This window comes from Pseudophryne corroboree, chromosome 11, assembly GCF_028390025.1.
Source record: "Pseudophryne corroboree isolate aPseCor3 chromosome 11, aPseCor3.hap2, whole genome shotgun sequence".
NCBI classification, from domain to species: domain Eukaryota; kingdom Metazoa; phylum Chordata; class Amphibia; order Anura; family Myobatrachidae; genus Pseudophryne; species Pseudophryne corroboree.
Window position 1 is genome coordinate 98,545,843 of NC_086454.1, and position 27,947 is coordinate 98,573,789.

Here is a 27,947-nt window from a genome sequence, read left to right on the forward strand (position 1 = left end):
TTTGCTACACCCGGTACCAGTTTTCCAGCGTGTCTTGTGAGGCAGGAAGCGCTGTGTGCTGTCTGTGGTTGCATTAAGCAGAGGAAGGCGCCAAAATGGCTCTGGTCCCGCACTGAGGTAGAGCCGCCCCCTCCAATGGCGTCGGAGCTATAGTGATTATTTATACTGGCAATGTCTCCTGTTTGCTTAAAAACATCACACAAGTGCTAGTTCAAGCGATTGTCAGCCAGTTTACATGGGGGACCCTAGCGGGACCCCCGTATGCCGTGCCAGCGTTCAGCCACACTTTGAACCGGGGCCCCCGGTTTGTACTCACCACAGACGTCACCTTCAGGCAGTGTTAGGGGTGTGCGTCATGCTGGGATTGTGACAGCCAAGGTGCAGTGCCCCGGTGAACAAGAACCCCTCAGGACAGTGGTCCTGCAGCGTGCGAAGCACCTCGCAAGGCCGGTGACTGTCCCCCCCTAACTCCCACGGTGCAGGTATGCTGTTGCCCAAACAGCATACCGAAAATAACAAACGTTTAAAAGAAATTGAAGAAAACTCTTTGGAGCTGCAGAGATGTGCATCCTCTCCTGAAGGCACTTTTTTCTAAACTGCCTGTGAGAGGGGGAATAGAGGGGAGGAGCCAGCACACCCAGTGAAGAAATTTAAAGTGCATCGGCTCCTTTGGACCCCGTCTATACCCATCGTACTAGATTCCCCAATATCCCTTATAGATACTAGAGAAAAATGCCTTTTTCGGAGTATGATGAATATCACAATTTCTCCATTCTATGGGGAGTGTAGAAAGTGTGACATTTTAAGGACGATAAATAGACACCTAAATCCCCTTCCAATTCAAAATCTGACCAGCAAGGGGCACATAAGTATTTTCAGGGAAGAGGAACTATCTGGCCCAAACAGAGTGCACCATTTTCTATGTAGTGAATGAATCAGGTACATTATGTAAAGTAGATCTAGGCACAACTAATTGTGAACTATTATCCACAATGGGTCTAGAGCAGTGATTTTTAACCTTTTTAAACTCGTGGCACACTAAACAAGATTTCAAAATTGCCAAGGCACACCATCGGTTGTTTTAATGCAACACACCTGCCCCCCAGTAATGCCACACACCGCCACCCCCCCAAGTAATGCCCCATACATGCCCTCATATTTCCACACATCAGCTCCCCCACTTAGTAATTCCACACACATGCCCCAAATAGTAATTCCACACACCAGCTTCCCCCTTACCAGCTCCCCCCCCTTAGTAATTCCACACACCAGCTCCCCTTTACCAGCTCCCCCCTTAGTAATTCCACACACCAGCTCCCCTTTACCAGCTCCCCCCCCCTTAGTAATTCCACACACCAGCTTCCCCCTTACCAGCCCCCCCCCCCCTTTAGTAATTCCACACACCAGCTTCCCCCTTACCAGCTCCCCCCCCCCTTAGTAATTCCACACACCAGTTCCCCCTTATAATATATAGCGGTGAGGAGTGCCTGGAACTCACCACGGATCAGCAAGCAGAGCAGCGTGTGAGTGGGCGGGCGCAGAGACAGCCGGACCGTGACCTATGGTGAATCATAGGTCACGGTCCGGCTGACTCTGCGGAATGGATATGAACAGGATGCTGCAGGTCTGTGAGGCAGGCGGGCGGCGGCGTGCGGAGATCCGACAGTGAGAGCGGGTCCGTGCAGCGGGGGCGGGTAGCGCCAGTGACAGCTCTTAATGGCGGCAGTGAGCGGGTCCGTGCGGCGGGGCGGGTGACAGCTCTTACTGGCGGCAGTGATCGGGTCCGTGCGGCGGGCGGCGACACACTCAGCAACTGGTCGCGGCACACCAGTTGAAAAAGGCTGGTCTAGAGACTTTGGTGTGATCATATAGTACCTTGTGTAGTTGGCATGTGGGATTATTTTTACATCCATTGCTTATGTTCTTATCAGAGACCTAACCCCTTACCTGCACAAGAAAATAAGGGATCCCTTCTGCGCTCATCCAACAACAATAAACAGTAATGCAATAAATGATAGGTTCCCAATGGATAAGTCTATGACTAAATTATAGTCTCTTTTAGTTCTTATACAAAGCGGAAGTGCTGGATGTAGGGAGACTCAATGCATACCGTACTCACAAGGAGTCGTGGTATGTCCCGCATGTAGAGGTGTCTTAAGTCGCTTGGTTCTTCTTTACCTTCTCCGAGGTGGAAAGTTCTTATCCTCGTAGTTGGATGACCTTAAATGCAGAGATCTGACTCATCTGGCTCCGCTACCGGTTCGCCCTCCCTGCCGTCCCCGGCTGCTGCTGCTGCGGGCGGTGGCACTGACTGGACGGGTCGCTGTATCTCCGAACTTGTTTGCAGAGCTCTCATGCCAAGTTTGTTTTCACCGCCCACAGGAGACGACAGAGGCAGCCGGGGACGGCGAACCGGTAGCGGAGCCAGATGGGTCAGATCTCTGCATTTAAGGTCATCCAACTACGAGGATAAGAACTTTCCACCTCGGAGAAGGTAAAGAAGAACCAAGCGACTTAAGACACCTCTACATGCGGGACATACCACGACTCCTTGTGAGTACGGTATGCATTGAGTCTCCCTACATCCAGCACTTCCGCTTTGTATAAGAACTAAAAATAAGAATTTACTTACCGATAATTCTATTTCTCGGAGTCCGTAGTGGATGCTGGGGTTCCTGAAAGGACCATGGGGAATAGCGGCTCCGCAGGAGACAGGGCACAAAAAGTAAAGCTTTTACAGGTCAGGTGGTGTGTACTGGCTCCTCCCCCTATGACCCTCCTCCAGACTCCAGTTAGGTACTGTGCCCGGACGAGCGTACACAATAAGGGAGGATTTTGAATCCCGGGTAAGACTCATACCAGCCACACCAATCACACCGTACAACTTGTGATCTAAACCCAGTTAACAGTATGATAACAGAGGGGCCTCTGAAAGATGGCTCCCTAAACAAAATAACCCGAAATAGTTAACAATAACTATGTACAAGTCTTGCAGATAATCCGCACTTGGGATGGGCGCCCAGCATCCACTACGGACTCCGAGAAATAGAATTATCGGTAAGTAAATTCTTATTTTCTCTATCGTCCTAAGTGGATGCTGGGGTTCCTGAAAGGACCATGGGGATTATACCAAAGCTCCCAAACGGGCGGGAGAGTGCGGATGACTCTGCAGCACCGAATGAGAGAACTCCAGGTCCTCTTTTGCCAGGGTATCAAATTTGTAAAATTTTACAAACGTGTTCTCCCCTGACCACGTAGCTGCTCGGCAGAGTTGTAATGCCGAGACCCCTCGGGCAGCCGCCCAGGATGAGCCCACCTTCCTTGTGGAATGGGCCTTAACAGAATTAGGCTGTGGCAGGCCTGCCACAGAATGTGCAAGTTGAATCGTGTTACAAATCCAACGAGCAATCGACTGCTTAGAAGCAGGTGCACCCAACTTGTTTGGTGCATACAGTATAAACAGCGAGTCAGATTTTCTGACTCCAGCCGTCCTTGAAATGTATATCTTTAAAGCTCTGACAACGTCCAACAACTTGGAGTCTTCCAAGTCGTTTGTAGCCGCAGGCACTACAATAGGCTGGTTCAGGTGAAACGCTGACACCACCTTCGGGAGAAAATGCGGACGCGTCCGCAGCTCTGCCCTATCCGAATGGAAAATTAAATAAGGACTTTTATAAGATAAAGCCGCCAGTTCTGATACTCTCCTGGCCGAAGCCAGGGCCAGTAACATAGTCACTTTCCATGTGAGATATTTCAAATCCACCTTCTTAAGTGGTTCAAACCAATGGGATTTGAGGAAATCTAAAACTACATTTAGATCCCACGGTGCCACCGGAGGCACCACAGGAGGCTGTATATGCAGTACTCCTTTGACAAAAGTCTGGACCTCAGGAACTGAGGCCAATTCTTTTTGGAAGAATATAGACAGGGCCGAAATTTGAACCTTAATAGATCCCAATTTGAGACCCATAGACAATCCTGATTGCAGGAAATGTAGGAAACGACCCAGTTGAAATTCCTCCGTCGGAGCATTCCGACCCTCGCACCATGCCACATATTTCCGCCAAATGCGGTGATAATGCTTTGCGGTGACTTCTTTCCTTGCCTTAATCAAGGTAGGAATGACTTCTTCAGGAATGCCTTTTTCTTTTAGAATCTGGCGTTCAACCGCCATGCCGTCAAACGCAGCCGCGGTAAGTCTTGAAAAAGACAAGGACCCTGCTGAAGCAGGTCCCTTCTCAGAGGTAGAGGCCACGGATCGTCCGTGACCATCTCTTGAAGTTCCGGGTACCAAGTCCTTCTTGGCCAATCCGGAGCCACTAGTATCGTTCTTACTCCTCTTTGCCGTATAATCCTCAATACCTTTGGTATGAGAGGCAGAGGAGGAAACACATATACCGACTGGTACACCCAAGGTGTTACCAGCGCGTCCACAGCTATTGCCTGCGGATCTCTTGACCTGGCGCAATACCTGTCCAGTTTTTTGTTGAGGCGAGACGCCATCATGTCCACCATTGGTTTTCCCAACGGTTTATTATCATGAGGAAAACTTCTGAATGAAGTCCCCACTCTCCCGGGTGAAGATCGTGTCTGCTGAGAAAGTCTGCTTCCCAGTTGTCCACGCCCGGGATGAATACTGCTGACAATGCTATCACGTGATTCTCCGCCCAGCGAAGGATCCTGGCAGCTTCTGCCATTGCACTCCTGCTTCTTGTGCCGCCCTGTCTGTTTACATGGGCGACTGCCGTGATGTTGTCCGACTGGATCAACACCGGTCTTCCTTGAAGCAGAGGTTCCGCCTGGTTTAGAGCATTGTAGATTGCTCTTAGTTCCAGAATGTTTATGTGAAGAGACTTTTCCAGGCTCGTCCACACTCCCTGGAAGTTTCTTCCCTGTGTGACTGCTCCCCAGCCTCTCAGGCTGGCGTCCGTGGTCACCAGGATCCAATCCTGTATGCCGAATCTGCGGCCCTCCAGTAGATGAGCCTCCTGCAACCACCACAGAAGAGATACCCTTGTCCTTGGAGACAGGGTTATCCGCTGATGCATCTGAAGATGCGATCCGGACCATTCGTCCAGCAAATCTCCCTGAAAATGTTTTGCGTGAGATCTGCCGAATGGAATCGCTTCGTAAGAAGCCACCATTTTTCCCAGGCCTCCTGTGCATTAATGCACTGATACTTGGCCTGGTTTTAGGAGGTTTCTGACTAGGTCGGATAACTCCCTGGCTTTCCCCTCCAGGAGAAATACCTTTTTCTGGACTATGCCCAGAATCATTCCTGGGAACAGCAGACGTATCATCGGAAAAACAGCTGCGATTTTTGGAATATTTAGAATCCACTCGTGCTATCGTAGAACTACTTTAGATAGTTCTTTTCCGACCTCCAACTGTTCTCTGGAACTTGCCCCTTTCAGGATATCGTCCAAGTAAGGGATAATTAAGATGCCCTTTTCTTTGAAGAGAGTCATCTTTTCGGCCATTACCTTGGTAAAGGCCCGGGGTGCCGTGGATAATTCAACGGCAACTTTTGAAACTGATATTGACAGTTCTGTATCACGAACCCGATGTACCCTTGTTGAGAAGGGCAAATTTGGACATGGAGGTAATCCTTGATGTCCAGGGACACCATATAGTCCCCTTCTTTCCGGTTCGCTATCACTGCTCTGAGTGACTCCATCTTGATTTGAACCTTTATGTAAGTGTTCAAAGATTTCAGATTTAGACTATGTCTCACCAAGCCGTCTGGCTTCAGTACCACCATATAGTGTGGAAGACTAATACCCTTTTCCTTGTTGTAGGAGGGGTACTTTGATTATCACCTGCTGGAAATACAGCTTGTGAATTTTTCCCAATACTGCCTCCCTGTTGGAGGGAGCCGTTGGTAACGCAGACTTCAGGAACCTGCGAGGAAAAGATGTCTCGACTCTCCAATCTGTACCCCTGGGATAATACTAGTACGATCCAGGGGTCAACTTGCGAGTGATCCCACTGCGCGTTGAGACTCTTGAGACTACACCCCCACCTAACCTGAGTCCGCTTACACGGCCCCAGCGTCATGCTGGGGACTTGGCAGACGCGGTGGAAGGCTTCCTTTCCTGGGAAGGAGCTGTCTGCTGCAGTCTACTTCCCTTTCCTCTATGTCTGGGCAGATATGACTGGCCTTTTGCCCGCTTGCCCTCATGGGAACGGAAGGATTGAGGCTGAAAAGACGGTGTCTGTTTCTGCTGAGATGTAACTTGGGGTAAAAAGGTTGGATTTCCAGCTGTTGCCGAGACCCCCAGGTCCGTTGGACCGACCCCAAATAACTCTTTCCCTTTATACGGCCATACTTCCATGTGTCGTATGGGATATGTATCACCTGACCACTGTCGTGTCCATGACATCTTCTGGGAGATATGGATCACGCACTTATTTTGATGCCAGAGTGCACATATCCCTCTGTGCATCTCGCATACATAAATATATAATGCATCCTATTAAATGCTCTATATCAATCAAATATTTTCAGTCAGGGAAACCGACCAAGCCAACCCAGCACTGCATCTCCAGGCTGATGGCGATCGCTGGTCGCAGTATAACCACCTTATGTGTGTATATACTTTTTAGGATATTTTTCCAGCTGCCTATCAGCTGGCTCCTTGAGGGCGGCCGTATCTGGAGACGGTAACGCCACTTGATAAGCGTGTGAGCGCCTTATTCATCCTAAGGGGTGTTTCCCAACGCGCCCTAACTTCTGGCGGGAAAGGGTATAACGCCAATATTTGCTATCGGGGTAAACCCACGCATCATCACACACTTTATTTTATTTTATCTGATTCAGGAAAAACTACAGGTAGTTTTTTCACTCCCACATAATACCCTTTTTTGTGGTACTTGTAGTATCAGAAATATGTAACACCTCCTTCATTGCCCTTAACGTGTGGCCCTAATAAGGAATACGTTTGTTTATTCACCGTCGACACTGGATTCAGTGTCGGTGTCTGTGTCGACCGACTGAGGTAAATGGGCGTTTTTAAAACCCCTGACGGTGTTTCTGAGACGCCTGGACCGGTACTAATTGTTTGTCGGCCGTCTCATGTCGTCAACCGACCTTGCAGCGTGTTGACATTCTCACGTAATTCCCTAAATAAGCCATCCATACCGGTGTCGACTCCCTAGAGAGTGACATCACCATCATAGGCAATTGCTCCGCCTCCTCCAACATCGTCCTCATACATGTCGACACACACGTACCGACACACAGCACACACACCGGGAATGCTCTGACAGAGGACAGGACCCCACTAGCCCTTTGGAGAGACAGAGGGAGAGTTTGCCAGCACACACCAAAAAAAAAACGCTATAATTACATAGGGACAACCTTATATAAGTGTTTCTCCCTTATAGCATCTTTAATATATTTATATCGCCAATTTAGTGCCCCCCCTCTCTGTTTAAACCCTGTTTCTGTAGTGCAGTGCAGGGGAGAGCCTGGGAGCCTTCTCTCCAGCCTTTCTGTGAGAGAAAATGGCGCTGTGTGCTGAGGAGATAGGCCCCGCCCCTTTTTCGGCGGGCTCGTCTCCCGCTATTTATTGTATTTAGGCAGGGGTTAAATATCTCCATATAGCCTCTGGGGGCTATATGTGAGGTATTTTTAGCCTTATATAGGTTTACATTTGCCTCCCAGGGCGCCCCCCCCCAGCGCCCTGCACCCTCAGTGACTGCCGTGTGAAGTGTGCTGAGAGGAAAATGGCGCACAGCTGCAGTGCTGTGCGCTACCTTTAGAAGACTGCAGGAGTCTTCAGCCGCCGATTCTGGACCTCTTCTTGCTTCAGCATCTGCGAGGGGGCCGGCGGCGAGGCTCCGGTGACCATCCAGGCTGTACCTGTGATCGTCCCTCTGGAGCTTCATGTCCAGTAGCCAAGAAGCCAATCCATCCTGCACGCAGGTGAGTTCACTTCTTCTCCCCTCTGTCCCTCGCTGCAGTGATCCTGTTGCCAGCAGGAATCACTGTAAAATAAAAAAAACCTAAGCTAAACTTCTCTAAGCAGCTCTTTATGAGAGCCACCTAGAATTGCACCCTTCTCGGCCGGGCACAAAAATCTAACTGGAGTCTGGAGGAGGGTCATAGGGGGAGGAGCCAGTACACACCACCTGACCTGTAAAAGCTTTACTTTTTGTGCCCTGTCTCCTGCGGAGCCGCTATTCCCCATGGTCCTTTCAGGAACCCCAGCATCCACTTAGGACGATAGAGAAAGAGACTATAATTTAGCCATAGACTTATCCATTGGGAACCTATCATTTATTGCATTACTGTTTATTGTTGTTGGATGAGCGCAGAAGGGATCCCTTATTTTCTTGTGCATTGTGTTCCAGGGTGATTGAGTGATCATCTGTTGGTATCCCTACTGCAGCTCTCTGAGGCGCAGCAGTCCTCTACCTCCCCTTTTTTAGACTAACCCCTTACCTGCTGTGATCAGGGATCTGTGTCATCGCATCATATGCCTGGCTGTTGTGTCCCAAGTCCAAGTGATGTTTGAAAATCCGGGTCCTAAGAGCCGCCTGATGGAAGGTATTCTGTTATGTGAGCAGTTACACAGCATAATAAGCGCAGAGATGAATTAGGAGATCGGCTCCTACCTGACTTCTCCAGTCGTCAGCAGCCTCCGTAATCGCCATGTTGGATAACTTAATGACCATTTCTGGCAAGCCCACATCTTCCAGGAGACGCAACACCTGCAATCACAAAGTGTGATTGCATTTACAGCCCATACAAGACAGAGGAGAAGGACCCAACCAGCAAACTATCCTGTTTATAGCTAGAGATGTGCAGGGAGCCCCATATTTTGTCTTTGGGTCCAATTCATCACCGTGTTTTGGCAAAACCACCCTCAAATGTTTTGGATCGGATTTGGTTTTTGGTTCAGTTAAAGAGACTATTCATTGATGAAAATCGATAAAAAAACGCTAAAATAATTTTTGCAAATCGAAAACCTGAAATTTGGATTTCAAATTTTAATTCCGTACTGCAGGAAGATCCTAACCAGGATTCTGTTCGGATCTCCTCTGTAGATGCGGACAGGGTTTTGGTTCAGTTTAGATCCACAAAATTTGGTTGGATTCGGATTTCTGAAGAACTGAACATATCTATTTATAGCCAATAGTTACAACTCCGGGGCTTTCATGCTAATGACAACAGGGGAGTGAAGATGCCGTGCAGCGTGACAATAGGTGGGCCAGAACCGTTGTGCACCCTACATTGGCGGCTTATGTACAAAGGCTCTATTGCATTAGCAGTATCCCCCCCCCCCCCCCCCCCACAGGCATGGGAGCACAGGAAAGGGATCCTCACTATTTAACAGACTGTAATCTATTTACATTTATATGAGCAGAAACACAATAGCGCCATCTAATGACTGAATAAGAGATGGTTGGATGCTTGTCTGCTCACGTTCTCACCAGCCAATGCAATTAAAATAAAGACTGTTTACTCTGTTGTAATACTGCAGACAAGCAGAGGAGGGAGGGTCCCCATCTTCCACACGGATCAATTTCTCTAAGAAATCTTCTCGCTCCACCTCGGAGGCCGCGCGGCAGAAGCATTCCAGAGCCTAGAGAAGAGAGATGGATTAGATGAAATGATGCCCTGGTCCTGCAACACTTGTGTGATTCATATATTACACTTCTTGTAATAGTGAGATTCTTTCTAAAGAAAAACTAAAAAATTAAATTCGAGGAAGTTTGCAAATACAGATAACATGCAGCATAACACTGTAATTTATCTGCTGGACTGAGCGTTATCATATGGGGGGAACTGTGATTAGAAGCCAATAGCAGCACAAAGGCTGTAAATAAAGACACTTGCATTGTCAGTAGAGGAAGAGAGTGCAAGCTGTAGGGAACACTAGTTAAAAGGCCACAGCAGACTCCCAAGTAGAAAAAACATCTGGCACTCAACGGTTTATATATATATATATATATATATATATACACATACATACATACATATATATATATATATATATATATATATATATATATACATACACACATACATACATATATATATATATATATACATACATATATATATATATACATACACACATACATATATATATATATATATATATATATATATATACATACATATATATATACATACACACATATATATATATATATATATATATACACACACACACACAGAAAATTCAGCACCCACCATAGCAAGCTCACTTATCCTCACAACATCAATAAATAAATGATGGGGGTTTAGTTAGTGAATTGGCCAATGCACGGAAGCCAGCAAAACCGATCGCCAAGGTACACCGCCTTCTTGCAGGTCCTACATTATCACAGGACCTGCCAGAATGTGGGGTATCTCGGCGATCGGTTTGCAGGCTTCCGTGCATTGGCCAATTCACTAACTAAACCCCCATCATTTATTTATTGATGTTGTGAGGATAAGTGAGCTTGCTATGGTGAGTGCTGAATTTTCTGTATATATGTATGTATATATATATATATATATATATATATATATATATATATGGTGGGGGGGGGATGAGGTATTTCAAGCGACCAAGGTGTCTAATCAATGATGAAGAAAAACAGGTACTATAAAATAGTATAATTTAATATTAGGAGTACAAAGCACTAAAAAAGAGTAACATGCAAAAAAAATGGAATTAAAATGTAGCTAAGTCGGTACAAAAAAGAAGTAAAAAGGGAAGGGGGTTTAGGCTAAAAAATATCAAGGGCACACGTATCAGAATTCATAAGAATACATAAAAAACACTAAAAAAAATTTTTTTTAAATACAAAATGCATAGGATAAAACACAGGAAAAGGTGAGGAGAGGTAGCTTATCTTTTAAGAGTATGAGATGAAATCAGAATGTCACCCAACGCGTTTCGTCCCTCATGGACTTCATCAAAGTGCTGGGATGTATAGGAGCACAGCAGCTGGAGTGCCACAAGTTGCATACACCTTAACTACACCATCAAGTAGACAACCATTAACACTGTCCTAGCCTAATATATAATACAGTACAGGTTGAGTATCCCATATCCAAATATTCCGAAATGAGACAGATAGTGAAACCTTTGTTTTCTGATGGCTGAATGTACACAAACTTTGTTTAATACACAAAGTTATTAAAAATATTGTATTAAATGACCTTCAGGCTGTGTGTATATGAAACATAAATGCATTCTGTGCTTAGACTTAGGTCCCATCACCATGATATCTCACTATGGTATGCAATTATTCCAAAATACGGAAAAATCCGATATCCAAAATACTTCTGGTCCCAAGCATTTTGGATAAGGGATACTCAACCCGTACTACCTACCACCTCTTTCAGTTTAATCTACACATTTTGTTTGCCTCAGGCTTATTTGATCATTTCACCTACTGCTCACATCTCTATTCACTAAACGTCTTTTCTTGTTACTAGTACAGTTACCCATCACCCCGTTATCCTGAGCCACCCAAACTGTACCCTATACGCCATGCATTGACTAGAACAGCAGAACACCTACTTGTATTCATCCTCTATCTGACCCACCCCTTCTATGGCTCATTACCTCCTCTCACTCCAACACTATCACCATTCCTTTCCCTCCTCTGATCTGTTCTCATGTCCTGACTATTCCACCTACACCATTCTCTATTATCTCCTATTCTGCTTATACCTGCCCTATTCCCCATTCCATTTCCCCAAACACACCTCTCTCACTCCAGCACCTAACGATCTTCTCGTTACCTAGATGTTCCTATCCAATGCCATTAGCCTCTCCTCACCAATGCCTGTCTTTGTGCTTTACAGTCCCATGGTTATCCGCATTGTACATTTATCTCACGCAGCCCTCCCAGTCATCTCCCTTCTCCTCTTTATGTCATCTTCCCCCTACAGCAACTACATGGACCCCCCAGCTCCACTGCCATCCTCCTGCACGCAGCTGACAGCTGAGTAACAGGCTTCCTGTAAGATCACTATTACTATGGACAGCAGACAGAGGTCTAATTAGTTTCCAGTTACTTGTTACACTGACACACTGCATTAGAGGTATGAGGCTGAATCACAGAAGTTATAGGTCGTCAGGAAGCTATAATTGCCAGCCAGTATCATTTGCCATATCCTCACTGCCACTTTCATAGCTTGTCATGGTCAGTTTTTATATACATATTGCCGAAATACTTTTATTAGCCAGTCAGAAATAACATTTGGGAGTAATAACCAAACTTCAGTAGCTTTGTACAAAGCCTGTCTATATAAGGAATGGACATCTATACATTGGCAGTAACTATACAGCACATCTTACCTTCTGCCCCTCACCGGTGACCAGATAACACTGTCCCATCATAAAGTGACAAGAGCCAACGTTCACTTGACACCACGGCTGCAGCAGACAGACATACTCCTGGGAAAGGAACAGGGCAGCTATGAATTACAGAGCGGATTCTTCCCTGTATAATAGACAGCCGTCTTTCCAGTGAAAGGAAAGGAAAGTGCCAACAGGGCAGAGTAAGCAGCGGTGCTACAATAGTGGACATGTTAGCCTTTATCTATAGGGGAGGATACACAGGACAGGGGTCACCACCATCCTACCTGTAGCTGAGTATACTGACAATTTCTCATCAAACACTCCGGAAAGAGGAAGCCGGGGTTTCCAGGCCAACTAGTGGTTTCATAGTGTTAAGGAGCATGTATTATATTCTTGTGAAAAACTAATTTCCTAACAAAATACATCGCAGGCATTGGCATAAAAGGTGTTTGTTGTCTAAATCAAAACACAATATATGAAGTGGTAATCCAATTTTCGGTAGCCCATATTCTCAACATAGTGTACAATGCAAAAGGTTTACTGCAGTCGCTTGGTCAGGGAGCAGGGTATAGGGAGGGAGGACCAGAGCATCCTGGGAGCTTAAAAGCTCTAGATGTCTGGTGCCCAGATCCACTAGGTAGCCCTACACCCTGAAGTCCCTGTGAATAGCCATGGACCCCGAAGAAGAAATAGGACATGGGGCTGATGCGCCGTTGGGACGGCGTGTGAACACCACGAGGACCACGTATTGCGCATATCACCCCGTACCCCTACAGAGTATATAGGAAAATGTACAATGTTAGGCTACTGTACGTAGGAGTGACGTGCACACTTTCACATCGCCGGTACCTTGTGCCGAAACATCTTAATCCAATTTATTTAAATTACCTCCATGTGTGCAAAAAAAATAAACTAAAAAAGTCAGCACCGGTACTGTCAATAAAATACCATATTCATTACACACATCCAGATCAAATATAAGCTACTAGATGATGTTGTCCAGACCATGTACTTATTTCCATGGGTAGAAGGGGAGCATTCTATTCTAAACGATGGTGTTAGGACCATAGTCACAGATCCACGCGCGGAGGGCATGGGAGAGAGACATGGGAGCCTCTCTGACCAGAGAGACAAATGAACTGACATCCACTCTCATAGTTGCCCAGAACGACACATACGATATCTAGTTATCTAGCCAGTGTATAAAAGATTATATGGGTGTGTTACAACCAGCCTCCTTGGCTTTTTTGGCAGTGAAGGGAACAGAAGAGACTGTTAGTAATAAAGCCACTATTTAGGTAGGGACTCCCACTTATAAAGCACGAATACGAGCCAGCGTAACTATGTAGGATACAGGTGCTGCAGAAGGTATGTGGTGATGTCTGTGATCAGCTGCGTCCAGTTCAGACTGTGCGTTTGCGGAGCATCAGACCGAGCAAAGATTTGCGACAATCGTTTCCTCACCACATCTTGGAAGAATAACTCCACAATTGTCTGCGGCGCAGAAACTGCACAAAAATCAAATATTTAAAAGTGAACTACAAACACACATTCCCGATGTAATTACAGTAGGATTATATTGTGGAGATTCTGCCTAATGGCACAGCCCTGGGTTTAAAGGTTAGAGCTTACCGTATTTCTGTACGGGTGTGAACGCTGTTGAGTTAGAGAGCTCCAAGACAGACAGATGCAGGAGATTGGATTCTCTGTGAAGAAAAAAAAAAAAAAAAAAAAAAAAAGAGTTAGTGTAACAGCCTGGCAACAGTGCATTACACTTCATTTGGGTGTGATACGCTAACCTGGCAGTCGGGATGCCAGCGGTCACATGACCATCCGTGGCATCCCAACTTTTAGAATAACGACAGTGAACGGGGTAATTCGGTTTTCTATCCCCTGTCCCCTACCCTAACACGCCTGGAGTGGCGGCTAGGGCTAAGGACACAGGGGGTGTCGGCTAGGGCTAATCAGGGGGTGGCGGCTAGGGCTAACCAGGGAGTGGGGGCTACAATTCTGGTGTGTTACCCTAACCCCCCCCCCTCCCGGTCCCTAATCCTAACCACATTACTTACCTTCAGGTTGGTGGTAGCGGGATTCCGACGTCTGTGACCTGACCACCGGCATCCAGTGCACCAGGATGCTGACTGCATCCCCTGTAATTGACATGTCACAAACCATCTATTGCCCGTTAGGCACTTCACCTCATGTCCAGTAGATAAGCTAGACGACCATGTGCGACTCCAATGACTAATATTAACAGTACATGATCGATACAGCTACGCAACAATGCATTACGACTGGCTTGGGGGACTCACTCAGCAGCAGCAACCAATGAGGAGGTTCCAATGCATGTCAAGTGACAGTGCATTGCATATGATTGTTCTCAAGAATATGTACAAACCAATAATATAACTGAAATCTGTGAAAACCCCATGATAAACAACTGTACATCAAAGACCACAACCTGCTCAAGATGACAACTCACAATGTATCTAGAGGAACCGCAGACGCCAGGCATTGGCTCCCCCAGCGGATAACATAGTAGGATAGCAGCATTTGAGAGGTCCGTGGTATGAGTTCTTGCTGTGACTGCAGCAGTTGTCCGCTTCCTGCAAAGGCCTATGGGAGAAAGCAGACCAGTTAATCCAGTCTAACTGTAGCCCTTGGTAAATCGTTACGTGTCGATTATTCCACTTACCCGATCTCCCATCCTTAACAGAAGGTGCTGGAGAATGAGCAAGTCACGGCAAATCAAGAACCGTGTAGAAGATATTTTGCAGACAGCCTGACATACTATGCTGGCGGCTGTGGCACTGCCATATAGATTGGAGAGATTCATCCGAACGTTCAAAGGTTGACCTAGTTAAAATATAAAAAAAATAACGAACAAATGCACTGAAAGGTCAAGCACACTGTAGGTTTAGGAAGAAGCGGCGTATCCTAGAGATTAGTCACAGACTATGTTACGCATAAGGACAATGTCAAAGCCTCACGGTTCACATGAACCACCATTCTGATTTGTCATAACTTTCCCGGTCAATCACAAAAGTCTGGATAGGACAATAGACTGCACAGGCAGATGGACCCAATCAGGCTCTGGAGGTCTGCGGGGCTTTCCCCACCAAATTGTCAAGAATTTGAGAGGAAAAGCAAGAGGAAATCTGCACTGTTGACGCACTGAACAGAATGAATTAATCATAAACTATAACCTTTATTAAGTATGTATTAAAATTGGATATATATTAGTGTTATTATCCCAAATTGCAGTGAAACATAAAGGTTAAAATCACAAAACTAACATACATGTGAATATAGAAAATAAAGAAATGTGAAGAAGAATTTAAAAAGCGTGTCCACGTGTGGTTATTATTGAAGGCACAACCCTCACAAGGTTGTTTATATAAATATATATGTTGCTAATAATCACTTTTTAGCGTAATATTATTAAATAGCTGTTTATGTCTATATCGTCTGGTGCCACTGGGTCTTGTCCTATACACTCCCTTCACTCAATAAAGGTTACCTCCCGGGAAGCCATCCCCATTGGCGAAATTGTGGGGGTGAATGGGTATGACAGATAAGCTGACCTCCAATTGTGGGATATTTTGGTAATTGGGGATCACTATTTCTCTATGTCCCCTAAGGCCATATTCCTAAATCCAATGCCACTGGAGGATAACTTTCCATATATCAGATAAGGAATCGCTTAATAAATAAATCTCCAGACATCATGGAGAAGTCATATTTATTAATATCCAGGAGGGAAAATGAATTGCTTTAATTTAGCCGTTTAGGTATAGTTAATTGGCAAGATATACCAATAGGTGGGGTTGCCTTAAGGAATATAGCAATTCCAATTCTCATATAAATAGCAACCTTCCTTCATATAAGCAGCCAGATCTTATTTAATCTGATCCAGATATAAGCAATATTGCTTTCCTTAGAGGTATAGCCACCTCAATTCTTACTAGAAAGCAAAGTATCTATCATAACAAATTAGATTTGAAATAGTAAGAACTAAACCGTTATGATAGATACTTTGCTTTTTAGTAAGAATTGAGGTGGCTATACCTCTAAGGAAAGCAATATTGCTTATATCTGGATCAGATTAAATAAGATCTGGCTGCTTATATGAAGGAAGGTTGCTATTTATATGAGAATTGGAATTGCTATATTCCTTAAGGCAACCCCACCTATTGGTATATCTTGCCAATTAACTATACCTAAACGGCTAAATTAAAGCAATTCATTTTCCCTCCTGGATATTAATAAATATGACTTCTCCATGATGTCTGGAGATTTATTTATTAAGCGATTCCTTATCTGATATATGGAAAGTTATCCTCCAGTGGCATTGGATTTAGGAATATGGCCTTAGGGGACATAGAGAAATAGTGATCCCCAATTACCAAAATATCCCACAATTGGAGGTCAGCTTATCTGTCATACCCATTCACCCCCACAATTTCGCCAATGGGGATGGCTTCCCGGGAGGTAACCTTTATTGAGTGAAGGGAGTGTATAGGACAAGACCCAGTGGCACCAGACGATATAGACATAAACAGCTATTTAATAATATTACGCTAAAAAGTGATTATTAGCAACATATATATTTATATAAACAACCTTGTGAGGGTTGTGCCTTCAATAATAACCACACGTGGACACGCTTTTTAAATTCTTCTTCACATTTCTTTATTTACATGTATGTTAGTTTTGTGATTTTAACCTTTATGTTTCACTGCAGTTTGGGATAATAACACTAATATATATCCAATTTTAATACATACTTAATAAAGGTTATATTTTATGATTAATTCATTCTGTTCAGTGCGTCAACAGTGCAGATTTCCTCTCGTTTTTCCTCTCAAATTCTTGTTCATATACACTGTAGTTGACAGCACCCCCTTATACAATAACATTGTAAACCATTTGGGAAAAGGGGTTTCCATCAAGTGGGTATATATTGATGAATTACATACACCCATGATATTTTAGTACTATAAGAGTGTGCAGATACCAAGTTTGTGTGCCCACCAAACTGTCACCTGGGATGAACAAAGCCAATATACAGGTCCTGAATGGCCAACCAAGCAGGTTGCTCTGGCACCGGATTTTGCACCAGTGTTGGCCTGATACAGAGGTGGACGTTAACTGATCGCAATGGCAATGTTGGCGCATTTGAGCAATTTGCTATTGTGCATACACCAATTTTACTGAAAATCCCTACGGCACATGGGGATTGTACGCACAAAGGCGCTGGTATCAGCCATAGAGTAGTCAAGCGATGGGCATTCCTGGGTGGTGACCCCAAGCGGCCTGCATTGTCAGAGGCCGTGTTCAGAGACACTGCATCTGCTATAGGCCGGTGCAGGTGTGGATGGTGCAGTATCTAGAACCTCAGATCGTGCCACTGCGTGCAGCATTGCAGAAAATAGATGTTTTAGGGACTGCACTCCCTGGCGCATGCTAGTGCACAAGGGGGGTAATTCCAAGTTGATCAAACCAGGAAATTTTTTAACAGGTGGGCAAAACCATGTGCACTGCAGGGGGGGGGGGGGGGGGGGGTTGCCAGATATAACATTTGCAGAGAGAGTTAGATTTTGGTGGGTTATTTTGTTTCTGTGCAGGGTAAATACTGGCTGCTTTTTTACACTGCAATTTAGATTGCAGATTGAACTCACCACACCCAAATCTAACTCTCTCTGCACATGTTATATCTGCCTCCCCTGCAGTGCACATGGTTTTGCCCAACTGCTAAAAAATTTCCTGCTGCGATCAACTTGGAATTACCCCAAGGTTCAAAGTAGCATTTACATATTATAGCACCCGCGACTGCCAACGGGTGCTACAGTGGTTGCAGCAGCGTTCATCTCTCAATCAGGACCATTGTGTCTTACAGAGAATGACAGACCACACAAGAGAAAAATAAAAGTCACAATGGCTAGAGAAACAAGGCCACATGAACACTAATGAAGAAAGCCCCATAAAGAGGTACTTGCTGCATATGACAGAGTGAAGGCCAGGAGAGGCGGCACTACTAGCTGTGCCTGAGCTCACTACTGCCCATACACCTCAAGACACATGCAGAACACTGTAGGCTGCATTAACAGAAACCAGCCATACCCAGATCACCACTTACCATAGCAGGACACGTTTAAGGCCTTTCATCTGTGCAGTGCTATAAAATTTATAGAATGCTTCATATCCTATTATAAAACTAACCAAGATCTATATCCAAAGAAGTCGTCTCATAATCCATTTCTCGGAGCAAGTTCCCAATGGCCTGGATGGGGTTTCTGATGTCCTGCAGCTTATTGTTAATGTCCTCCAGGATGTTCTCCCTGCAAAAAGGGTTAAAAAAAAAAATGGAAAACAGAGGATGGCTATGAACCATGAAGAAGAAAAGACCATTTTGCATCAGTATTTGCAACAACATAGAAATAAGAGCAATGGATGCAGAGGGGCAGATTCAATTAGGTGTGAGAGCTGCCGGGACCGCGTTCTCTGCAGATGGCTGGTCGCAGCCTATAGAACTGCTAACATGCTCTGCCTACCGTAACGCTCGGACACAGATACTACACCTCTGCTCATAGCCTGTACACAGAGATAGATAAAAGGGGTTGGGTATGTTATGCCGGAGGGGGAAGTGGGGGGGTTTGAGCGCAACAAAGCACCTTGTAGGCCTGGTGATTCGCTGCGCTCACCACAGGTTCTATTCCCACTCTATGGGTGTCGTGGACACCCACGAGTGGGAATAGACCCTGTGGGTTGGCATTCCAACTGCTGGAATATTTAGCGCTCGGGATCCCAGTGTCGGTATGCTGACCGCCGGGATACCGAGCGCAGGTAACATAACCACATCCTGATAAAAGCTTTGTTTATTCCATATTTGCATTCCCTGAGATAGACCATTATGCAGAGGAAGGTTTTGTTGTAACAGTCCTTTATAATGGGTGATGCCATTTATTACTGACTCATCCAACTGATGGACACAGGGCCAAGAAATAGAGACACTTTACTAGGACTCTGTCAATTTAAAATATTCTACATATCATTGCTCCACCCTTTTCTATACCACAATTCCACATAGAACCCGGTTAAAAAATTTTTTAGTGCCCACAGGACAGGGTCAGCCTTGCCTAGGCAGTGTCTTCCAAAAGACAGGACTAAGATTCTTGCCTGGTTAAAGCCCTTTCTTCAAGTCCATAGGGAAACAGGGTATAGCCTGGAGAAGTGAGAGTCTGGGCACCAAATAGTTACTATATTTTTCCCAGCAGCCCCAAGACTCCCTCTCCGCTATACCCTGCCCCCAGTCACCGTCAAGCCAGTCAAGTTAGCCAGCCCATGGCAGGAGCAAGATGAAGTAGAGGGAGAAGGAAGACCGACACACACGCAGACACACAACAGAAAAGCCATCAGAAAATGCCCCCCCCCCCCCCCCCCCCCCCCCCCCCAACTCACCTCACCCGATGGACTTGAAGAAAAGATTTAACCAAGTAACAACAGAAACCCTGCTTTTTTTCTTCGGGGCACAGGGACGTCCAACAGTTGTCTCCTTAAGGGTAGGGACACACCCGAGCTGCCATGTGAACTGAATGCTCCAAAGGCTGAATCCAAAGGCATCAAAGGCGTAGAAAAGAATAAAAAAGTGTGGGCAGGAGACCACGTGGCCGCTTTACAAGCACCAAGCTGAGCTGACCAGGAAGGTCCAAGACCGGATAGAAAGAGCAGTCACTCCCACCGGGTCAGGAAAATCTACAGTAGAGTAGGCATGGCTGATAATCAAGCGGCGTCACCAGGCCAAGGTTAATTTGAAGGCCAGCCAGCCCCGCTTGTGGAAATCACATATGACAAAAACAGAGAATCCATCTTACGCAGATCTCTCATCTTGTCCACATAAATGCGAAGAACCCCGACGACACCCAGAGAGGCTTCCTCTGGGGAAGAGCTCTAAGCATTGCAAGTCGATACCACAATCTACTAATTGATGTGGAACTGCAATACAACCTTTGGTAGATAGCCAATGTAAATCCACAGTGGCCAAAGGCTCGAAGGGAGTGGACTGTAGCACCAGAACAGATTCCATGGAGCCACCAGAGGAACAAACGGTGGCTGAATTTGCAGATGTGGAACACCTTGAAAAAACATCTTAACATCTAATAAGAGTGCAAGGACAGAAAGGGCGAAGACCTGTACTTTCAAAGGAGGAGAGCCTGAGGCCCAAATCCAGGTCCGCATGTAGAAAATAAAGGATCCGCGAAAGGCAGAAAAACCTGGGACTGAAACCCCTATTCGAATACTATGCAAAGTAGGATCGCCGAACACAGTAATAAAGTCTAGCCGAAGTAGACTTTTTGGGCATTAACGGAGATGGAGTCTGGAGCTGCTGGTAAAGATAGGATTTTAATACATACCGGTAATTCCTTTTCTCATAGTCCGTAGTGGATACTGGGGATCTGTACTTTAGTACCATGGGGGTATAGATCGGGTCCACTGGAGCCTGGCACTTTAAAACCTTTAGTGTGTATGTGTGTGTGTGCTGGCTCCTCCCCTCTATGCTCCTCCTACCAGACTCAGTCTAGGAAACTGTGCCTGAGGAGACGGACATACCACGAGAGAAGAAAACAGTTACAACAGCGGTGAGGTACTAAGCCAACACACAACCATAACTGAAAGGAAGGCGCTAACCAAAACAGGTTAGCAGCACCAACCTAAGCAGGATAGCAAAGCTATCCCAACAACAAAATGGGACCGCAACGGCGGGCCAATCAAACACTTACTCAGATAAGCAGGAATCGAAGCACTGAGGCGGGCGCCCAATATCCACTATGGACTACGATAAAAAGGATTTACCGGTACGTATTACATTCCTATTTTCTATTACGTCCTTGTGGATACTGGGGATCTGTACTTTAGTACCATGGGGAAGTCCCAAAGCTCCCAAACCAGTGGGAGAGAGTGTTGAGGCCCCTGTAACACCGCCTGGCCAAAATGAAGGTCATCCATGGCCAAGGTGTGTAACCGATAGTACTTAACAAAAAAGTGTTCAAACCAGGCCAAGTAGCAGCTTGGCACAACTGTAAGGCCAGGACACCCCGGGCTGCCGCCCAGGAAGAGCCCACAGATCTAGTCAAGTAGGCCTGAACAGACGTCGGCAAAGGCAGAGCCGTCGAAGTTTAAGCTTGTTGAATGGTCAACTGAGCCAACGAGCAATTGATTGCTTAGAAGCCGGACGACCAACCTTGGTGGCATCATAAAAGGACAAACAGCGAGTCGTATTTCCAATGACGAGTAGTCCGTTTAACATAAATCTTCAGAGCCCTCACCACATCCAAGGACCCTGGACCAACAGAAGCGTTAGACAACACCGGAACCAAAATGGGTTGATTCACATGAAAAGCGGACACCACTTTTGGCAAAAACTGAGGTCGGGTCCCGAGTTCCGCCCTGTCTTCATGAAATATCAAATATGGGCTCTTACAGGATAAGGCCCCCAATTCAGAGACACGTCTGGCAGACGCCAAAGCTACTAACATTGTCTTCCTGGTGAGAAATTTCAACTCAACCCTATGTAAGGGTTCAAACCAGTCCGATTGAAGAAAGGACAGAACCACATTAAGATCCCACGGACCCGTGGTAGGAACGAAGGGTGGCTGCATATGAAGAACTCCTTTAAGGAAAGTTTGTACTTCTGACAACATGGCAAGTTGTTCCTGGAAGAAAATAGAGAGCGACGAAATCTGTACTTTGATGGAACCTAAACGGAGGCCCATATCCACTCCCGTTTGCAGGAAAAGTAGAAAACGGCCCATTCTAAATTCTACTTTCATACCAGGAAACATATTTTTTCCAGATACTATTATAATGTTTTGACGTAACCATCTTCCTGGCTTGGACTACGGTGGAAAACACCCGGGAGGGAAGACCTTTTCTAGCTAGAATCTCCCTCTCAACTTCCAAGACGTCAAACGTAGCCGCTGTAAGTCTGGATAGACGAATGGACCTGGTTGAAGAAGATCCTTTTGAAGCGCTTTCCCTTCTTAGAACCCTTGGGATTAGCGGTAGAGAAGGTAACAGGTACACAAACTGGTATGTCCACGATGTCGTCAGCGTATCTACTGCTACACCCTGCGGATCCCTTGTTCTGGAACAGTAACGGCCTAGCCTCTTGTTGAGAGAAGCCATCAGATCTATCTGCGGACGGCCCCACTGGTGAATTAACTGTTGAAACACCTGGGGATGTAGGCCCCATTCCCCCGGATGGAGGTTGTGTCTGCTGAGGAATTCTGTTTTCCAGTTGTTCACTCCTGGAATGAATATGGCTGATATGGCCCTTGCGTTGGCCTCCGCCCAGACGAGTATTCTTGACACTAATCACATCGCCACTCTGCTTTTTGTTCCCACTTGTCAGTTTATGTACCCACCGCTGTGGCGTTGTCAAATTGAACCTGAATTACCTGATCCTTCAGGAGATGGGAAGCTTGCATAAGAGCATTGTAAATTGCCCTGAGTTCCAACAACTCCTCTTATGGTTCTGCGTCCTGATCCGGTATGCGAAGAACCTCTCTTACAGCATAAACGAGGGCCTCCACGACAGAGCGCTGTCCTCATCAATATCATCATCATCCACATCTGGCTGATCAGAATCAGACTGGAGCACCTGTTGCAGTGAGCATTTATGTGAAACCAACAGAGGGGGCTGAGAAGCCTTTCTGGTATCTGCTGCTTTAGCCATACAATCAGACTGTTTCAACACCTGTCTCTCCTTTTTAGCTGCAGCTAATTCTGAATTTACATTCTGAATCATGCTTTTAAAATTATCTAACCAGTCAGGCACCTGTGAACTGTGTCCCTGTGGAGATCAGGAGCACTGTTCACACATGAGGGACCCCGCTGATAAAGGGGTAGAGTTACAAGCAGCACACAACCACGTCCACAGACATTTACACAACAGTAATACCGCGCAGCTCACTGAAACCTCTCCACACAGACCCCAGAGAGCCCCTGGAGTGAAACTGAGGAACGGAGAACAGCACACAAACACAGCAGCACAGTGTGTGAAATTAGTGTACAACCTGATAGAAGTGCAGCGGTGCTACTGCTGGCGAGCTTACCCCTGTTATTACCCCCTGGTATCAGTACAGAGTCTGTAACAGCGTGGGTCCCTGGAGGAGCAGCGTGCATGCAGCCATGATGATCCGCAGCAGCAGGAAATGGCGCCGTCCCGCTCCGGGAAGCCCTGTCCCTTGCAATGGCACGCGACCCCTGTAGTTTTATACTGGCCATGTTGACAAACATCAAATATACATAACCGTACACACAAAGCCTTGATTGACAGAGAGCACTGCAGGGCATGAGCCCTGAGCCAGTGTAGTCTGCGGCGGGCACCGCAGCTCGTGACCGCCACGTGACATGCTGGCAAAACCGCACCGGGGACCCGCTAACCGGTATTAACACTCACCGCACCTATCGATCTTCGGCATCTGTTAGAGATGGCGGCTAGCTGCTGGCATGGCCACATACACTACCGGTGTGTGAACAGCACCTCAGGTGCTCAGTGTCCTACCAGCTGGGATTACGAACCATTAACCATCAGGAAGTTGGTTCGGTCACCCCTCTAAGTCCCATGAAGCAGGTAGACTGGTTGCCAACCAGTACTACCTGAAAATAATAAACTAAAACAAAAAAATAAAGGAAAATCTCTGGAGCTCCAGAGAAATGCACCCGGCTCCTTAGGCACATTTTTCTAAACTGAGTTTGGTAGGAGGGACATAGAGGGGAGGAGCCAGCACACACATACACTAAAGGTTTTCAAGTGCAAGACTCCACTGGACCGGATCTATACCCCCATGGTACTAAAGTACAGATCCCCAGTATCCACAAGGACGTAAGAGAAAAAATAGTAACCATTTAAGGCCCAGGCTATACCCAGTGTTCTATGCTCCCTAGTGGACGGAAGAAGAAATGATTTTCTTCTATTTAAAAGCTCATGACTGTCTGTGACTCGAACAACACTCCAGGAATGCCAAGAGAGTAAAAGTGGGTTCTCATCACATTCTGTCATCTACAACGTCTGATGCGGCATACCTTCCTCCTGGTTCCAGTGATGGGGAAGCAAAGCTAAGCTGCAGCAGGCCTTTGGAGGGACAGTGCAGAGGAAAAAGACCAGGCGACACACTATGGAGACAGTGTAAGGATGGAGGAGTGTAAAGAAGTAGGCCCCACATCAGGCATGATTTGTGTATTATGTGACGGTACATGCTGGAATCTCGCGGTAGGTGCAGCTTCAGGGAAGGGTGGTGTCTCCTGCTTTGCAAGCTTTACTGCACAGACTGAAGCAGATGTAGTGCAGCAACTCCTCCGTCTTCCACTTTTTAGTACCCCCGATTCAAGAAAATGCGTCTACAACAGGGGTGGAATGGCACAGAGGCCAGTGCATTCTGCACACACTACTGCTATTTTGTTCCGTCTGCTGTTGCAGTATTCACGTCTAACATGCAACTGCCTCAAAGTATTTCCCTTTTATCTGTCATGTCAGTGGTGCCTTTGGTGGTTGACGATATCCTCATACAAGGTCATCCTTTGCATATATACAGCTTAAAAAAGGACAACAGAAACCAGCCCTGCCTTTGCCAGGGTCTGTGCTCTCTAGCAGAAGCAATGTATACAATGAATGAACTAGCACTGAGGGCTCTGCTGAGCACCATACTTCTGGAACAACTTCTGTTCATCTCATAAGGATTCCTTTGGACAATGCCACCATGGTACATATCACCAGGGAGGAGACACAAACAGCACTCTGGTAATGAAGGAAACCAGCACAGAGCTGTGAAGAACAGAATGTTTCGACCAAATCGCACGTGTTAATACCGGGGGCAGACAACTGGCTGGCAGATCACCTAAGAAGCTCTGTCCTGCATCCCAGAGAGTCAATCCGTAAAACTTTTAGCAAATTGTGGAGAGATGGGGTCAGAGACTTACATTACGGCATACCAGTTAATTTACAAGGTGAAAGACCCACAGACACCTCTTGTGGACCCTATGATTGTTCCTTGTGACCATCACCTGATTTATCCGTTATCTCCAGCGGTTTTGATGCCTCTAAAAGATACATAAACTGTGTACAGAAGGACGTCATTCACAGGCATATCGCATCAACTGTGCAGAACAGCAGTTGGTGGATATAGCTTCAGAAATATCAGCGCATCTAGCTGTGTGTACGGGCGACATGCACTTGATGCGGGGAGCCGACATCACAGCTAGGCAGGCCCGGCTGTGATGCGAGACACATTAAGTGGGCCATTGGTAAGTGTATATGGTTAACTGGATCGGCGGCTCTGTCAGCGTTATACCGGGACCTTCATGTAGTGATGGTGTGTACCAACCTTAGTTCCCAGGAATCCTTAGTGTCTCTAAAGTAAGAGCCAGACTGGACCTGGTATCTCAGGAACCTTTTTACCATAAGGGATCAGAGCAGCTGACTATCTGCTAGCAATGCACCTGGCCCTGAGGATGTCAGAGCTGGGAGCACTGTCTTGTAGATCTGCTTACTTTTCATGAGGATGAAGCAGTTCTTCTGACGAAACAGTCTTCTCCACTGAAGGTGGTTACTAAATTTAACATAAATCAACACATTGTGATTCAATCGTTCTGAAGGAATCAGCGTATGAAAGAAATAAGATCACTTTACTCATTGTATATCTATGTCAATAGTCCATATAGGGTCAGAAAAATGCACGGTTACAACCCCTTCATTTCTTAAAATGTATAAGTTGCATGCTCCATGATGCGTGGCTATAGCGTGGCATATCCTGGCCCCTACAGAGAACCAGACCGGGTAATCACTACTCACTTCCCCCTTTCTTGGTGCCCCCTGGGTATAGAGGAGGAAACAGTAATGATATGTTGATTATTTTCAAAGTACTAATTGGAGCGTCTAAAAACATGTTTTTTTTTTTTTTTTTTTTAAACCAAGTTAGTTATATAACACATCAGGAGGAAAAAACCACACATACATAAAAGTTCACCTACACATCATTTGCAATCAGTTCATCCAAGATCTGTTTTGCAACTCTCTCTGGTGGTTCCTGACTGCAGCAGGCAGACTCTATCATGTATGCCATGTCCATAGATAGACACTCTCCGATCACACGTAAACACTGTATCAGAAAGATTGTGTCACTGGCAAGATCCACATCTGCATTAAGAAGAGAACAGAAAATTTAAACAACATACTAAGAACACTCCAATGTAAGAGGTGATAAGAGGATTTATGTTCTTACCTTGTTAAATACTTTTCTTCAGGTACATAAGGGGGCACAGGGGACACTGTGTATAGCCTGGAGAGGAGAGAGTCTGGGCACCAAATAGTTACTAATTTTTTCCTAACAGCCCCAGACTCCCTCTGCGCTACATCCCACCCGTACCCAATGGCCAGCCAGTTAAGTTAGCAAGTCCACGACAGGAATGAGGAGAGGGAAAAAGAATACTGGCATACATGCAAACAAACTGGCAGGAAAGGCATTCAGAGAACCGGTACTATAGGAACTATCTCCCACAAGCAAGGAGTGTCAGGGTGGGCACCCTATGCCCCCTATGAACTGAAAAAATAAGAATTTACTCACCGGTAATTCTATTTCTCGTAGTACGTAGTGGATGCTGGGAACTCCGTAAGGACCATGGGGAATAGACGGGCTCCGAAGGAGACTGGGCACTCTAAAAGAAAGATTAGGTACTACCTGGTGTGCACTGGCTCCTCCCTCTATGCCCCTCCTCCAGACCTCAGCTAAGGAAACTGTGCCCGGAAGAGCTGACATTACAAGGAAAGGATTTGGAATCCAGGGTAAGACTCATACCAGCCACACCAATCACACCGTACAACTCGTGATAACTATACCCAGTTAACAGTATGAACAAAAAACTGAGCCTCATTCAAAAGATGGCTCATACAAAAACCCTTAAGTTAAGCAATAACTATATACATGTATTGCAGAGTGTCCACACTTGGAACGGGCGCCCAGCATCCACTACGGACTACGAGAAATAGAATTACCGGTGAGTAAATTCTTATTTTCTCTGACGTCCTAGTGGATGCTGGGAACTCCGTAAGGACCATGGGGATTACACCAAAGCTCCCAAACGGGCGGGAGAGTGCGGATGACTCTGCAGCACCGAATGAGCAAACTCAAGGTCCTCCTCAGCCAGGGTATCAAACTTGTAGAATTTTGCAAATGTGTTTGAACCCGACCAAGTAGCAGCTCGGCAAAGCTGTAAAGCCGAGACCCCTCGGGCAGCCGCCCAAGAAGAGCCCACCTTCCTTGTGGAATGGGCTTTTACCGATTTAGGATGCGGCAGTCCAGCCGCAGAATGTGCCAGCTGAATCGTACTACAGATCCAGCGAGCAATAGTCTGCTTTGAAGCAGGAGCACCCAGCTTGTTGGGTGCATGCAGGATAAATAGCGAGTCAGTTTTTCTGACTCTAGCCGTCCTGGAAACATAAATTTTCAGGGCCCGGACTACGTCCAGCAACTTGGAATCCTCCAAGTCCCGAGTAGCCGCAGGCACCACAATAGGTTGGTTCAAATGAAACGCTGATACCACCTTTGGGAGAAATTGGGGACGAGTCCTCAATTCCGC

General features: G+C 46.1%; 1 protein-coding gene across 2 annotated transcripts in view; it reads right to left on the bottom strand.

Annotated features, from left to right (window-relative positions):
* The window catches only part of NUP160 (nucleoporin 160), a 129,038-nt gene that overhangs the window by 24,743 nt on the left and 76,348 nt on the right, over positions 1–27,947 (bottom strand). For both annotated transcript variants that reach the window (XM_063944657.1, XM_063944658.1), the window contains 11 exons: positions 26,343–26,508; positions 18,534–18,652; positions 15,007–15,167; positions 14,794–14,927; positions 13,944–14,017; positions 13,666–13,819; positions 12,596–12,665; positions 12,309–12,407; positions 9,471–9,590; positions 8,620–8,715; positions 8,447–8,541 (listed from right to left, as the gene is read on the bottom strand). In XM_063944657.1, coding sequence (XP_063800727.1) covers positions 8,447–8,541; positions 8,620–8,715; positions 9,471–9,590; positions 12,309–12,407; positions 12,596–12,665; positions 13,666–13,819; positions 13,944–14,017; positions 14,794–14,927; positions 15,007–15,167; positions 18,534–18,652; positions 26,343–26,508 — 1,288 coding nt within the window. The remainder of the gene's footprint in view (positions 1–8,446; positions 8,542–8,619; positions 8,716–9,470; positions 9,591–12,308; positions 12,408–12,595; positions 12,666–13,665; positions 13,820–13,943; positions 14,018–14,793; positions 14,928–15,006; positions 15,168–18,533; positions 18,653–26,342; positions 26,509–27,947) is intronic.